We start from the raw sequence: 17,097 nt of genomic DNA on the forward strand, positions 1-17,097 counted from the left end.
CCAAAGCGACGGTGTTTAGGTGCCTCCTTAGCCCCATCTGCTTCCCATTTGTTTTGGTTTTTTTGTTCTCCTTGCATGGGCTTGTGTTGGCGGTCGACATCTGTTGGCTTTTCTTTGGTGTGACGGTTTTGTTGCATGTTCAATTGTTTTGCGCTGTTATACCTTCATCGAATTCAATGCATAGTTGATTTTATTCAGGTGGCTACCTTTGTGGTTGTGAACAAGGTCATGGCGACGCCAATGGTCGGCTTTTGCGAGTTGAAGATTAGGAAATTTTTTTTTTCTACCTTTTTGTTGAATGGGCTTTAGTTATCCCACCGTATTGGGCTTGTTTAATGTAATTGTATTAGACATTTTTCATTCAATAAAATTTCTTATTTTTCGACAAAAGAAGAAGAAAAAGCTTGCCTTATAGCAGAAGTCACTCTTTATTCTAGATTTAGATACATTTCTTCCTTTTCTTTTTTTCTTTTTTTTGTTTTTTTTTTTTTTTTTTTGAGATAATTTGTTTCAAACTTGTTATTTATGAGAGCGAAAGTTAAGATCATTTAACTATTAATAAGAAAAATATCATTAAACTGAAATACTAAAAGACAAAGATATGTTTAACTGTGAGTAGGTAAATAAAAATGACTGTTTACAAAGTGAGACATATATTTTTTTTCTTTGAGAAATAGTTGGTTTTTCTTTTAAAAGGAAAATAAATAGTTGGTTGTTGGGCATCAAATTTTCAATGGGTAAAATACAAAAAACTACCTCAACTATTGGTGTCACGACACTTTCATACCTCATCTTTTAAAATTGACAATGTCATACCTCATCTTACAAATTTGTGCCAATGTCAGACCTCCGTCATTTTTTCTGTTAAATGCTGACGTGGCCAGATACGGGACCCATTTTTTATTAAAAAATTAATTAAATATTTTTAAAAATTAATTAAATATTAAAAATTAAAAAAAAACAAAAAAAACCCATCAACCCGTGTCCCCCCTCCCCAACAACCTAGATCCCCTTATCTGAGTTCTCTCCCACCCAACCCCCCTCTCTCTCCTCTCTCTCTCTCTCTCTTCTCTCTCCCTGCAACATGCATCCCTAAAATCCCAAAACCCATAAATCTTTCCCACCCGTCCCCCCCCCCCCAACCTTTCTCTCCGATCCCACCGATGAGAACCCTACCTCTGTCATTGACTCTAGCAATGACAGCCACGACCCCCAATCGCCCCCAAACCCTAACTCTAGCCACAACCTCCATAACAACATTCCCTTATCCTTTTCGCCCCCGGAGTTTTCCCTCCGGCGATTTGCGAGAGAAAAACAAAACAATAATAACAACAACAACAATCCCAATAGAAAAACTCTCTGTTTTTCCTAAAAAATTCCCAGGTTTTCAGAGAAAATCAGAGGAGGTGCGAGAAATAGAGAGAGAGAGTTGTGATATGAGAGTGGCTCTCTTTGGTATGAGTTTCCAATAAATGGTGTATATAGGCGGGTCGGATGAGGAAAAGAGAATGGAGGTGAAGTCCATCGCGATGGGTTTTAAGAGGGCGAAGCCTCTGCACAATTTCAACTTGACTTGGTATTTGAAGTGGGGGAACCAGAAGCACCTGTGGTGCCAGAAGGAGAGCTCTGACGCCAGCGGGAGTGGCGGGGTTAATCGGCGATTGTCGGCTCAAAGGATTGAGAGCTCGCCGACGATGATGACTCAGGTGGGAATGGTTTATGGGTTTTGGGATTTTAGGGATGCAGGTTGCAGGGAGAGAGAAGAGAGAGAGGCGAAAGATGAGATAGTGGGTTGGGTGGGGGAGAACTCAGAGAAGGGGATCTGGGTTTTTGGGGTGGGGGGGGGGGGCACACGGGTTGATTGGAATAAACACCCCCAGTTGTGTCCTAGGAACAAGCACAACTGATTCTAAGGCATCGAAACCTTTGTCCTTCGAGTTCGTGGTTTTCTGATTCTTCCAGGCGTTACTCACGTGTACGGCAACCTGAGCGCGTGGAGGTCTCGATTGATTCCTTGGTCTAATTTTCCGCGAATCGCAATCCGACGGTGGCGATTGCGTCGGCGTAGAACCAATCGACAAAAGTGGATCTCTTCAATGTGTATTTTCGACGAGCCAGTTTGGAACGCAATGGCCAGATTAGTGGCAATGAAGCAGTCGCTTTCTTCCAGGGCTCCGGTCTCCCCAAACAGGTCTTGCGCAGTTTCTCTCTACATGTATATGCTTGTGTGTATATATATTATATATATTTATATGTATAAGTGGATGTATATTGTAGTGTGTATGATTATATTTGTGTAATTATAGTGGTTGATCGGGATTTATGCTGGTGGAAATGTGTTCCAAATCAGATTGATTTTGAACTTTTAGTCTAATTGTAGTTGAAGTGATTAATGTGAGCTTGGGATGTTGTAATTCGCTGATCTAAGCTGATTTTTATTTTGCGTCAGGGCTGTTCTTATTTTACCCGAGGGGTTTGAATTAGCCCCTCTCGATCGTAGTATAATGCGGAATTGATGTTCAAATGGTAGAAAATAAGAAGATGAAGGACTTAATACAACAGTTAGTGAATTTGAGATAGTTGTGTTATCAGGTCATTAATTTACTTTTTGGTGTATTCTTTCGACCTCAGGTGGTAAGCAGACTTTAGAAATGTGTTATAAACTTATATGACCCAAGAATTGTTTATTACATTACAATTGTGTAGTAGTGAAAACCTGCAGCATAAGATGACTACGGAATAGTTAGGATTGTAGCATACAAGGGAAATGTTCTTGGGTCATGACCACATTGACAAATAGGTTCTTGGAGCTTTATATTTGTTTTGCTGAAGGAATTTCCAAATCAAATGATAACCGGGGGCATAGTATGTTAAAGATTGATTATATGAGTGCACTTTCTCATTATCTTTTTGTCACAGAAGTTTGGATATGTTCTAGTTTTTGTTTTGGACGAGGATATGTTTTAGTAGGGGTGGAAAAAATTCCCAAAAATCCCGAACCGAACCGAAAAAATCCCGATCCCAAACCAAAAATTTCCCAAACCGAAATTCCCGAAATTTTAGGGATGCTATCCCGAACCAATCCCAAAATTTCGGTATGGGATTCGGGATTGGCTTCTCGATATTTCGGGAATCCCATACCAAACCGAAAATATATAATATTAATTATTATATATATATTTATACATATATATATATATTTATTATTCTTTTATAATTGATGCTAGGAGTTTCTAATTCATGCTCTGCAACGGCATGCCCTACACCTTGCATATTTTTCATGTTCTGTTTGATATTCATGTGGATTTTATTATTGATGCTGCCATGACTGATGATTTCAGAAGGCTTGATTCTTTTGTCTCTCAACAGATTGCAAAAAGGGTTTAATTAATTTGAATTTTGACTATGATAAAAACAGTCAGGCATGTCAATGTTCAATTAAATGGTTGTGTGAATGAAATGAAATTCCTAGTTCATGAATGTGTTCTTGAATTATATATTTGAAGAACAATTCATAATTTCATATTTCAATTTGGGATTCCTGATTTGTCCCAAAATCCCGAAAATATTTCGGGATTCCCGAAATTTGGGATTCTCGAAAATTTGGTTTGGGATTGGTCTTCAAATTCCTGTCCCGAAAAATTTTGGTTTGGGATTCGGGATACTAGTTTCGGTATGGTATCCCATACCGAACCACCCCTATGTTTTAGTTTAATATTTGTTGCTTATATTTATTGGCAGATTTGGGCACGTGCAGACCCGGGGCAGACTAGTTTCCTTGGTCAGGCAGAGTTTTACAATGCCCTTAGAATTGTCACTGTGGCACAAGTAAGAGAGAACTTACGCCAGAAATGGTGAAGGCAGCATGATATGGCCCGGCTGAAGCTAGAATACCTGCACCCAAGATAAATCTTGCAGCAACACCCGACTCATCGTTTGGAGATGATGTGTTTTCTGCAACCCCATCTTAACCAAAGCAGAATTTTCCTTCTGGCAACGTACTTATCTCATCAGCCATTGTACCAGTATTTGTTGGGACCCAGTCTTCAGCTAGCCCAAGTACCCAGGTTGGTAGCCAGCCTCAGCAGGCCCGGTCATTTGCAAAAGCAAACCAGCAGGTCTCAGACTAGTGCTACTAGAGTTTCATCCAGTGCTGGGAACTCTGCTTCTAGTCAGTCTCATATATCATGGCTTAGTTTGACGCAAACTGATGTTCAGAAGTACACCAATATTTTTGTGAAAGTTGACGCATACAGATGGGAAGATCACTGGTGCACAAACCCGCGACCTATTTCTGAAATAGGGACGACCAAGAGGTAGTCCTATTTTCTTTTTATTCATCTTTTGGCTTGTGTTTTACAGGCACAGGTGCCATATATGTGCTTATTGAAGCTCTTTTCTTCAGTTTGTTTCTCTTCATGTTAGCTGTTAACTGAACTGATGCATCTTTGCAAAACTTGTACTATCCCTATCCCGGAGTTAAGGTTGTTTATTTTTCCTCTTCTGGGTGGTGGATGATTGACAATGTTTTAGTTGTTGGAGTTTAGCTTGAATCCCTGAACATAACAGGCTAGATCAAGCATATTTTTCTGCGAGATGCTTTGCTGCTGGATGTTCGTCCTTTGCCTAATGTGTTCGTATTTAGATGTAAAAACTTACGTATGCCATGGGTACTTTGTAGATATAAAATTTTATTTGTAATTGGGTGTAATTTTTTGCTGGCCAATTGACATACAAACATCCATAAATACAATTAAATTGAGTCATGTGTGAATGTGCAATCTTGATTGATAGAATGAGTACCCATCCATCATGCCACATTATCTTGAAAGAGAACATGTCGTTATTGCATATGACATTTCGAGCTGATAGTGCAGGCATGAACACTGTCCATGGTTACAGTTATGAGCCTATGTAGATGACCACGAACATGACTTTTGGAAGCTATAAGTTGCCCTTTAACTTTTTGATCTTGTTTACATCTGTCAGTGGTTTTAAAAAGGGATTTTTGACAGCTGTTCAACCAATGTTCTACTTACCGAAATGTTTTCCTTCGCTGGAAGAACATGAAATATATTGGAGCACGGGGAGAAACGCGTTTCGCGCTGGAGCAGTGACCGCTGTTCCCCATAAATTTAATAACTTAAAATGTTCCATTGGCTCCAAGATCTCTGGGAAGTTTTCAAGTTTGGGGCACCAAGAGATATCGAGTTCCTTGAGATATTTCAACTTACAAATGCTCTTTGGAATACTTGAAAGCCCTTCGCAACGATGTAGATCAAGTATTTTGAGAGCATGGAGAAACTCGATTGATGAGTGTAGCTCTTGAATTGTTGTTTCACTTAAATTTAAAGACTTCAAATGTTCCATTGGCTCCAAGATCTCTGGGAAGTTTTCAAGTTTGGGGCACCGAGAGAGATCGAGTTTTTCGAGATATTTCAACTTACAAATGCTCTTTGGAATACTTGAAAGCCCTTCGCAACCACGTAGATCAAGTATTTTGAGAGCATGGAGAAACTCGATTGATGAGTGTAGCTCTTGAATCGTTGTTTCACTTAAATTTAAAGACTTCAAATGTTCCATTGGCTCCAAGATCTCTGGGAAGTTTTCGAGTTTGGGGCACCAAGAGAGATCGAGTTTCTCAAGATATTTCAACTTACAAATGCTCTTTGGAATACTTGAAAGCCTTTTGCAACCACGTAGATCAAGTATTTTAAGAGCATGGAGAAACTCGATTGATGAGTGTAGCTCTTGAACCGTTGTTCCACGTAAATTTAAAGACTTCAAATGTTCCATTGGCTCCAAGATCTCTGGGAAGTTTTCAAGTTTGGGGCACCAAGAGAGATCGAGTTCCTCGAGATATTTCAACTTACAAATGCTCTTTGGAATACTTGAAAGCCTTTCACAATCATGTAGAACAAGTATTTTGAGAGCACGGAGAAACTTGATTGATGAATGTAGCTCTTGAACCATTGTTCTACTTAAATTTAAAGACTCCAAATGTTCCATTGGCTCCAAGATCTTTGGAAAGTTTTCAAGTTTAGAGCAGTAGGAGAGATTGAGTTCCTTGAGATATTTCAACTTACAAATGTTGGTTGGTAGACTCACAAGTCTCTTGCAATCAATCAATGATAATTTAGTTATATCCCTCGGAAGCTCAGAAAACTCGGCAAGAGATGTGCAGCCATCTAGATTAAAAGAACCAGAGACTTTCAGCTTACACGTGTTGCTTGGAAGTTTCTCAAGGTCTCTGCAATGACTTATATCCAAGTATTTAATATTTCCTGGCATCTCTGGAATTTCAACCAAACTTATACAGCCACGGAGCGTTATGTCCTTCATTTTTAGACTCCCAGAGAGATTTGGAACTTCAGTTAGATTTACAGAGCGAAACAGATTGAGCACTCGTAAGTTGACAAGTCTCTGTAATAAGAGTAGAGAGAAATATCAAGCATTAATATAATTTCTACACTAAATTTTATACAAGAGTTAGAATAGGCATATAATATACCTGGTCTTCTTTCCAGAGCTTCTTAACTCGGCTCCATGGCATATGAAGCTCAACTAGATTTTCCGGCGAGAATTTTGACGGCAAAGATTCCATTGGATATCCTTCCCAGTCAAGGTAGCGAAGAGAATCGGGAAGGTCTATAGAACCAGGAAGTTCTATAGAAGCGGTGGATTTGAAGCCAAACATATGAAAATTATGCACAAATAACATTCTTAGGTTTGACATCAGTTTGAAGTTCCATGGTCGTCGCTCTTCACTCTTATGCCATTCAAGGAATATGGCTTCAACAATTGGACTTTCCTGACAATAAGAACAAAGTTTAAATGTATATATTTTCAACATGTTAAAATGTAATGCTTATTTGGAAAAAGAATTCAACAAAGTTATAGAATAATCTAGAGTATTTGCGATGGTAATCATGTACAAGTTTCTAGTAAAATATCCAAGATAATTTTAATAAAATAACAAAGACTACATAGACTTCCTATCACAATTAAAAAATAGTAGAGTTATTCTTATCACTTAGTTGTACCATCACTTGTACTATCTTTCTAATAGAGGTAGGACCCGTCATTGCATGGGGGTCTCATCTCTACTAGAGAGATGATACAAATAATGGTATAAATAAATATTAAGAATAACATTTTTGCAATAAAATTCAATCAAATTAATATTTTAAGAATCTGACTTCTTTTTATAAATGAGTTTTATTTTGTTGTGTTATCTTCTCAGGTTTGCTATTTATTTTTTCTTTAAAAAAAAGAAAAGAAAAGAAAGCATTGAATGCATTTGGCTCTTACCATGTTACCATTCAGTACACGATAGATTTCCTCATTCGTGAACAACCTACTGCGTTTACCAGGATCTTCAATACATTGTTCCTGAACAATTGTCCTTCCCATTTCTTGTAGCGAATCGTGCATCCCTATGACTTTCCTTTCCCATCTGTCTGAATAAATTGATATGAGAGACCTATCACGGAGATTTCTAATTCCCGATATCGCAAAGAATCCACGAACACGTAACATTCGTTCTACCGCCTTCACTTCCTTCCCTTTATGAAAACATGCTATATCCAGAAATATCTGCTTCTCATTTTCTTCCAATCTATTGTAACTTATTCTCAACACTTTCTGGATATCTTGTCTAGGAAATCGTTTCAATTTGTTGAATTCATCTTCCCAGTCTTCTTTGCTCTGGCAATTGAAGAACAAGGACCCCAGAACTATAAGATCTAAGGGAACGCCTCTGGCATAATCCACGATCTTTTTTGACAACTCCTCATAATCTGTTCTACGAGTAGTGTTATTCTTGAAAGCATGCAAACAGAAGAGCTGAAGAGCGTCATCTGATTTTAATACCTTAACTTCGTAGATTTTCTCCTCTTCAACAATTTGTCTAAGTGTGTCCTTATCTCTACTTGTGATAATGATTCTACTTCCAGTGCCATACCATTGAAGATCACCAGCTAAACGTTGCATTTGCAGTGGACTACTCACATCATCAATAACGATGAGGACATTTGTGCTTCTAAGCCTCCTTCGAACAATAGTTGATTCTATGGATAGACTTTCTCCCTTGAAAATGTCACTTAGAAGTTTCTTTTGCAGGCAATCTAGTCCATCTGGTTGTTCTAATTTCTCCCTGACATTTTTAAGAAAACAAGAAGCTTCGAATTTAGAAGAGAGTTTGTGAAATACAGTTTCAGTAAGGGTGGTCTTGCCAATACCACCCATGCCCCAAATACCTATAGTGATGCAGGCGTCCTTTGAGTCAATGCCCAGCCGCGATTCAATTTGCTGAATGCGGCTTTCAATTCCAACCAGGCCATCTAAATCACATGATGATTCACAATTCAAGTTTGTCCAAATTTGATCGACAACATTCTTAATTAGATCTGCCTCCGTCCTGGCATATATACATGTATGATTATGTAGAAAAAAACAATAGTTAGCCTTAAAGGCTAGTCGCAAAAGTTGTCACGTAAATAAAGAAATATACTAAAAGTTTTAACACCGTATATTTGTGCAAGAAAAGAAATCTTGTGTATTCTCTCCTCAAAATAAAATTAAAGCAATATTAAAATAGAAATACATTTGTTTTTAGGTAAACAACAATACAACTAAGTAAGCTTGCATATTATAGCATTCAACCCACTATCTCTTTGAAGAAAATGAACTTGTCCCCCTAATGAAATCGTTAACCCTAAAGAGAAATTGGATAAGTTTAAATGAACTACAACTAATTACATGCTTGGCCAAGGAACAGGGCCACCCCTCCCCAAACCCACTAAAAAATGGGAATTTCGTAATTACCCTAGCCTAAAGTTGGGAGGGGTGGCCTTGTAGCTAAGCTATAGGGCAATTTCAATTGGGGATTTTGATTTATTTACAGAATTTCTATCCTTTGAAAAAAAAAATTCCTATACGCGGGGGTATGATTGGTGTGTTTGAGCCTAAAGTGGGCTTTGTTATGGGTGGTTAACGAGGAAGGCCTGATTAGATGTTCAAATGACCGTAATGCCTATCCAGATTTTAGATCCAACGGTCTGAGGTAAAAGGTGGGTAGGCAATCATCATTTTAGAATAGGTAGAGGTGCGGGTTGCAGTCGGTGAGATTGAGGAAAGTGTTACAGAGAGAGAAGGAGAGATGGAGCCGTGAACATGGGCAAGTCTGACCTGTTCGTACGAGACTTGCGATTCGGTAAGTGGAAGGGTTACATAGAGAGAGAGAGAGAGAGAGAGAGCTGCTTTATTGAATGTTTGAATGGGTTATAGGTTGCAATACTATTCATTTGTATAAGATTGAATGTTTTGGGTGTTCAATTAAACGACCCTAAATTTCACCAAACATGCTGCTTTATTGTATATGTGAAATTCCGTTCCTAGAATTTCATTATTAATTATGCATTTCATTATTTAATTCTGTATTTCGTATTTACATTATTTTTATTTTATTCTAATTCCGTCAATTGTAGAATTTGAATTGTATAGTTACAAGGTATGACTTTTTGTAATTAATCTTTCAAAATTTGTAGACCTTTCGAGGTCACAATTAGTGTTTTCGAATCAAACTCAATTCCATGAGCGCGTGGGCGAAAGCCGTTCGAAAATTGGAGTGATAACGAAGACGTTATGGACATTTGAAGTTCGATTAAGAAAATAAAATAAAAATGTTTAATATATAACTAGAAGCTCCCATTAATTTAGGGGAAGGGCTAATTGGAGAGAGAGCGAGTGATAGTGAGGTGACCAATCAGAGAAGAGAGGAGGGAACCTAGCATGACCCATTCCCCCTTCGTGACCCGACTTCTGACTCGAACCCTCTGCAATTTTCGGCATGATTTCTGTCAATTTTTTTTTGGCTTTTCTCGACCTTCCACCACAAGCTCGACGAGATTTTTGCCTTGGTTTCATGAAAAACTCCACTAACAGGTCCGTGAATATTCGATGGCGATTGGCCGTTTCTGAAGCTTGTTCCTTCGACTAGCGCCACCACTAGACCGTCCTTGAACCTAGAAACAAGGCCCAAGCATTGGTTGGAGTTTCGGGGGTTCGAAGAACACTCATCTTAGGATTCTGATGGTCTTGGGTGATTTCAGGCCACTTCTCGGCCAAATTGGACCTTGACCTAAGCGACGATAGTACATGACGTCTTGATATTCATACTAGGGTGCGCTAACGTGGACTTTAGCACTGATTGTACATGTGACAGGCTTGAGTAGATTATGAGGAACAGGTGGGGTAGAAGTGCAAAGATCAGAGACTTGGAGCGATTAGGTTACTCCTTTATCCCTCCTTGTATTACTTCTTTTGTGATTTATATTTTGAGCGTTTATAGGCATGTCTTGGCCCTAGTGAGGGTTGTGTATTTTGAGAGTACAAATTTGTATATATTTTGAGGGGGAGAGCCCACTATCATGTTTATTTTGAGGTATTAGTTCTAGTATTTCATTTTGTATCTTGTAAGTAGTTAAGACATCCCCTACGTACCTGTGTCATGTGTCAATCCTGGACGTATGTCGGGATCGGGGTGTGACAACTTTTGGTCGTATCAAAGCTTAGGTTTAGGTTCCCATACCTTAACCTTAGAGTGAGGAAGCCTTGGGTAGGTTGGGTACTAGACCTTAATTAGGTCGTGTGGATTCGTTTCTCTAATTTTGTGTATATGCTTATGTTGAATTCTTCTATGCACTAGATACATTATGACGACCCCACATGGTGTTGTTCGGCCGCTTGGGGATGATGTCCTCGACACTTCTGCTATTGATTAAAAGGCTAGCCACGATTATGATGGACCCGATGGTGCTTTTTAGGCCATTGATGATTTGACACAGTTGATGCAGGCTCACGTACGTGCGACTTCTAGTAGGGAGAAGTCTCTATATGGAGAGTTTCGTACTTATAAACTGCTTTCATTCGATGGTAGTACTGATACGTGAACGACCGAGTCTTGGACCAATTGGATCACCAGAGTTTTCACCGTTCTGCGATGCTCACCTGAGGAGTAGGTAGACCTTGCAGCGTATATGTTAACAGGTAAGCTTACGAGTGGCGGCATATCACTCGTTCTTTATTGGTAGTCGGAGGACCCTTAACTTGGGAGTAATTTCATACTGCAGTCTTTGGGCAATATTTTTCAGAGTCATTTTGGGATGAGCTGGAGGCAGATTTCGCCATTATTGAGCAGGGCACCACCACAGTTGCTGATCATGTGGCCCGTTTTACTTAACTTTACTGTTTCTCTCAACACCTCTATGAGGAAAAGAAAACGAAGAAACTTATTATGGCATTCAAGCCTAGTATAAGGAATCTGTTATCTGTTTAGGGATTGCCTTTATTCGCTCAGGCGATTAATCGTGCATGCACAACAGAGCTTAATGAGGAATGGAGGCACGAGCGAGTGGAAAACAAAGGAAGAGGGCCTGGTTAGAGGGCCAGTCATCTGATGCGTTTTTGGGTATATCCAAAAAATGCCACAGATTCTCATTTGGTGGTTCTCATGGATTGTCACATAGAGAAAATCAGGGTACTTTTCATGGAGATTTCCAAGCTAAGTTAGAGAAGGCTCTCAACATTCTGTTGAGGTGAGTCCTCAGAGTCGTTTTCGAGGAGGTACTCATAGCGCATATATGAGCGGACCCTAAACTTCTTCTGAAAGGCATTCAAAAATTTATTTTAGAGGATCTCGATACCAGCCACAGAAGACACTTCCATGGATTTGTACTCACTGAAGACGCCGACACTATAACGCATGTAGAGATGGTTCTAAGACTTGTACCACTGCGGCGAGACTGGTCACTATTTTAAGATTGCCCACAGACTACTGCTAATAGAGCTGGTAGACCTGCTACTAGTGCTGGGGGCTCAGTAGCATATTCGGCGTAGAGTAGGCCTTCTAGAGCACATTCTGACTTGGTTCAGTAGAGGATTGTACAGCAAATGACCAGACAATAAAGCGACAGACAGCTTGGAAGAAGTTCTCAGCAAGTTAAGGCCTAGAGCAATGGAGTTGGGACGTCTCAAATGGGTTCTCAGCGAGTTGGCAAGGTTTGTGCACTATCCACTTTGGAGGCCGAGGCTGAGCTTAACATAGTCACACGTACTATTCATCTTGATTCCCTCCCTGCTAGGCCATTGTTTGATCTTGGAGCTGAGAATTCTTTTACATCAAGTACTTTTGTTAAGTCTTTGGGTAAACCTATTGAGACGATGGATGTGACATACTCCATTTCCTCTCATTTTTCGAGGCCTCATATTGTTGACCAAGTAGTTTGATCTTGTGAGGCTTAGGTGGATCAGGGTGAGATGTCAGCAGATTTGATGATTATTCTGATGCGAGATCTAGATGTCATTATAGGCATGGATTACCTATCGATATATCGCGCGAATTTCGTGTTTTTAGAAAGTGATAACCTTTCGACCACTTGACAGGCCTCCGTTTTAGTTTGCTAAAGTTCATAAACCTATTCCACCACCAGTAATGGTATCAGTTGCCAAGGCTAGACGACTCATGAGACACGGATGTCAGGGTTATTTGGCTCATGTCATACCCGTTGAGCAAGGAAATAGTGAAATTAATGCCATTCCAGTAGTTAGAGAATTCCCTAACGTATTTCTTGCAAAGTTACATGGCTTGCCTCCAGTAAGGGAGATTGAGTTCACTATTGACCTTATGCCAGAGACAATACCTATTTCTAAGGCTCCATATCGTATGACGCCTTCGAAACTCAGAGAGCTCAAAGTGCAATTACAGAAGTTAATGGATAAAGGTTTAATTCGACCTAATGTTTCACCTTAGGGTGCTGCCATTCTCTTTGTGAAGAAAAAAGACAGATCATGTGTTTGCGCATCAATTATCGTGAGCTTAATATAAATATAGAGTGCGAAATATGTACCCGCAATCGAGGATTGATGACTTGTTTGACCAACTTCAAGGTGCTCAATATTTTAGTAAGCTCGATTTGCGGATTGGGTATCATCAATTGAGGATCCAAGATGATGACATAGAAAAGATAGCTTTTCTGACTCGCTATGGTGCGTTAACGCAAAGTCTAGGCACTGATTATGCATGTGACAAGCCTGAGGAGATTTACAAGGAGCCGATGGGGGTAGCAGTGCAAGGATCAAAGATTTAGAGTGATTAGGTTGCCCCTTTATCTTTCTTTGTATTATTTCTTTTGGAACTTATATTTTGACCGCCTATGGTCATGTCTTAGCCCTAATAAGCGTTGTGTATTTTGAATGTACAAATTTGTATATATTTTGTGGGGGAGAGTTCACTATCGTGTTTATTTTGTGGTATTAGTTCTAGTATTTCATTTGGTATCTTGTACGTATCTTAAGATGTTCGCTACGTCTCTATGTCACGTGTCGATCCTAGACGTATGTCGAGATCGAGGCGTGACAATTATATGTTCATATTCTTTAGGAAGTACATACTGCAGAGTTGTAATTAGTTTCAGGTCAAGGATTGTGATGGGTGGATCAAAATTGGAATTATTATATGCTATTTGGTTGCTTGCTTCAACTATGATAAGAGCAGTGACACAAAAAATGAAAACCCAGTCATTGGTTTACGTTTTCCTCCTTCTCGTTTACCAGTCGAGTTGGAAGGGTAATTGCTACTCATTTTCTACATTTTTAAGATCTTATAAATCTTTTTCAACATTTATGCATATTTTTCTCCCAGTTTACAATTCAGCAAAATGAAAGTTATATTACCATTTCCAATAGGATGAAAATAATCACATTAGTTAACCTTTATTCATACTTGGATGCAGATAATTGTGATAGAAAAGTCTATTGTGGTTAGCTTAATAGAAAATGTGATATGAACAATTTGAAAAGTCCACTTTCTTTTTATATGTACGCTTTAACATATGTCAGTTTTAATTATTCATGAGCAAAAGAAATTTTATTTTTCTTCTCCCGGTACACTTAAATTCGTACATCAACATATATTTGTTTTTAACCTATATTAAATAGGGAATTGCTATTAGCACTCAAAAAATCTCATTTTACTCTCTAAACTTTCTATATTTAGAAAGAAAAATACACTTTTGAAGAATGTAGAATGAGATTTTTAGAGTGTCAATAACACTTCCCTATTAAATATTAAATGCACTTGAGTATTCAATTGTTTTTAGCAATTAAGAGTCTCTCTTCAATAATTACACTTTTATTCCGTCATCTTCACTAAAATGTCTTAGATTTACATTAACAACTTCTATTTTTTAATTTGTAACATAGAAGCATGCATATGAGGGCAAAACAAACTGTGTGTTGACCAAGGAAGTTTGAAAAAGCTGATTAGTATTTGTGTAAAAATAATAGTAAATATGATTGTACATATATGTGCAGATAGAGTTGCTGTAAATATGTGTAAATAGAGTTGTTGTAATAAGTTTGAAAAGCTAATTGAACTGCATTCTACATCTGTTTTTTATGCAAAGACATTATATTTTGTGATTGTACCGTCTATTAAAATCTTCTTTATGATTTGATTTAATTACATGACAAATTTTTCGACCTGTAGCAACGGACGGGCATGAAGTCTTGTTAAAACCAAAATCTCCCCGCAATTGCATTGCAGCAAAGCTACATTGCATTGCATTGCAGCAAAATCTAATCAAATTCTCACAAGTTTAAAGAAAATTTATAATTTTATACAAGTTAAATAATGAGTTACTTACCCGTGATTGTTTGAATAATCAAACCCAGACAGATCGGCTGCAGCCTTCAAAGCAACCCTCCACTTGTGCACCTTATCAATACTGTCCTTGAAACGTTTTTCAAGTTGAGCAAATGCATCCGCATAACTCCCGTGTTGTTTTCGTACATCAGATGGATTGATGTCATAGAATACGGGTATAACCTTCTGGCCATATCTTTCCTTGCATTCGAGTATATGCACAAGCTCATCCAAACACCATCTGGAAGAAGCATAGTTTTGTGAGAAAATGATCACCGAATGCGTGGATTTCTCGATTGCCTCTAGAAGGGCAGGTCCGATTTCTTCTCCTTTCTGAAGTCTGTAATCTATGTAGGTTTCAATTTTCTTCTGAAGTAAGGCAGCATGAAGATGGCTGGTAATACCACGGCGGGTGTCCTCACCTCTGAAACTGATAAACACATCATACTTTTCCCGACGAGGGGGGATATTAGCTACAATACCATCATCATCATCATCTCCAGCAGCAGCAGATGACGGAGAAGAAAATGTTAACCATCTGCAGCAAATCTGCAAGATCGTCATGATACACTCCATCTGTTTTTGTGTTTCTCTCAAGGTACTAACAATAGACTTGTAAATTGTGAGTAAAAAAGAAGAGAAAGAGGCAAAGAAAGAGAACGGAATATTTGAGATGAATGAGATTTATTAAGTTATTGAAAATTTTATGGTGCTCAGGCTTTCCTAGAAAATCATCGAAGAGAGGAAAAAGAAGAAACTGAAGCACCTTTACCTTCCGCGTAGAAAGCTTCAACGCGTTCACACATGATGAAGAAAGACAAATTAAGGGAACATCATCATCATTTCCGCGTAGAAAGCTTCAACGCGTTCACACATGAAGAAAGACAAATTAAGGGAACATCATCATCAACAACCCCCTCCCCCCTCCCCCTTTCTCTCTCTCTCCCGGGGGGGCCTTACGCGTTTTATGTACAAACTTTGTTGCTCGATTTCATCTTTTGATCAGCAGAGCATCCAATGTAATCTGATCTCAACAAGGACTACTGTAGCATTTGGGTGAAGTTGGTGCGCTATTAGTCCAGGATGCCACGATGGGTTGATGTAACATGGATGGACATCATATCATTCAATTTGTATTGACAAGGTGCCAGGACGCAACAATCAATCACCAAAACAGAGTAATTTATAATATACATGATTTCAATAATAAGCACTCTGTATGTTGTGTATCATTCACGCAGCGTTTGAAGAAAGTGCTGGTTTAACCCATGCATACGGGTTCAAATCCTTCATCTTTTAAATTATTATAATAATTTTGAACCCTTCTCCTTCCTCTTAATAATAATAAATTCTTTAAAAAAAAAAAAAAAAAAAAAGAATTCTTCACAATTTTGTGGACTGAAGCAATGTAAATTATTGGGTTTTTTAATACAACTGCACTATGTTGAGGAAATTTGAGCAAATCGCTCAATCAGTTGGTTACAATAAATTAGTATCAAATTCACTATACCTGAAAGTCGGTCATAAAATTACGCACTTAATCACCTACAAGTAAAGAAGAATATTACGCCATTTAGTACTACGATTTAGTGGTATTCCTCTGTACTTGTAAGTGAGAGATTTTAGATTCGATTCTTGCTAACAGAGAATTTGAATCATATTATTGCTAACCCATTGTGATGCTTAGTCCATCCCGACCCTCTCAGTGTAGATAATATCATTTGCTAAAAATAAAAACTACTATTTTTTATAGTGATTAAATGAGGGATAAAATAATTGTTAAGGCAAAACAACATTTCGACAAATTAATTGATGTGGACTAAGCACTAAGGAGTATATAATAATATTAATCAAACCACATTATTGCTTAGGCGTGGGTACGGTGTGGTTTCAGTCTCAAATAGGAACTTGAACTAGAAAATATCAAAGGTTTGGTTTGGTATGGTTCCGCTTAAATTATTACCAAAACCGTATGATTTGGTTTACACTGTTCAGTTTATGCCGGTTTACAATTCCAAATATTTGAATATCAAATCAAAATGGTATCCAAAGTTGACTTGTTTTCTTTTTGTGGTTTTTGCATGCTTGCATTTAAATACAACTTTTAAAATGGTTATACAAAAGTTACAAACATATCATTTTCAAACACTAAATCAAAATGCAAATGTCCTTGACACCAAGCCAAAAAAAAAAAAAAAAAAGGAACATATAAATTCATAATACAAATACATCCATTGTGTAGTAAGAATGTTTAGTACGAATACAATAATTTAAGACTAAAAGGAACTTATCAAGCGATTTAAAAAATGCCCAGGAAAAAGGGAAATAAAAAAACAGGATGCAAATCACCTTAAGATCATTCTATCCAAGAAAAATATGAAATTGAAATCTGA

The 17,097-nt window shown here is 38.1% G+C and overlaps 1 protein-coding gene and 1 long non-coding RNA gene across 2 annotated transcripts; one reads left to right on the top strand and one right to left on the bottom strand.

Moving 5' to 3' along the window:
• The first annotated feature begins 862 nt into the window (after window positions 1-862).
• Window positions 863-4,612, top strand: LOC125475203. The gene is made up of 2 exons (XR_007256620.1): window positions 863-2,191; window positions 3,742-4,612. It is a non-coding gene; the product is annotated as an uncharacterized LOC125475203 (long non-coding RNA).
• Window positions 4,613-4,758: 146 nt separating this feature from the next.
• On the bottom strand, window positions 4,759-15,577 carry LOC108865754 (disease resistance protein RPV1-like). Its single transcript, XM_048579709.1, has 4 exons — window positions 14,706-15,577; window positions 7,312-8,419; window positions 6,512-6,811; window positions 4,759-6,423 (listed from the first exon to the last, which is right to left on the bottom strand). Exons 1-4 carry the CDS (start codon window positions 15,278-15,280, stop codon window positions 5,032-5,034), a joined length of 3,375 nt encoding a protein of 1,124 aa, XP_048435666.1. The 5' UTR covers window positions 15,281-15,577; the 3' UTR covers window positions 4,759-5,031.
• Window positions 15,578-17,097: the final 1,520 nt, after the last annotated feature.

This window comes from the organism of the source record quoted next, unplaced genomic scaffold (assembly GCF_019419815.1).
Source record: "Pyrus x bretschneideri cultivar Hongxiangsu unplaced genomic scaffold, Pyrus_bretschneideri_v1 Contig14, whole genome shotgun sequence".
NCBI classification, from domain to species: domain Eukaryota; kingdom Viridiplantae; phylum Streptophyta; class Magnoliopsida; order Rosales; family Rosaceae; genus Pyrus; species Pyrus x bretschneideri.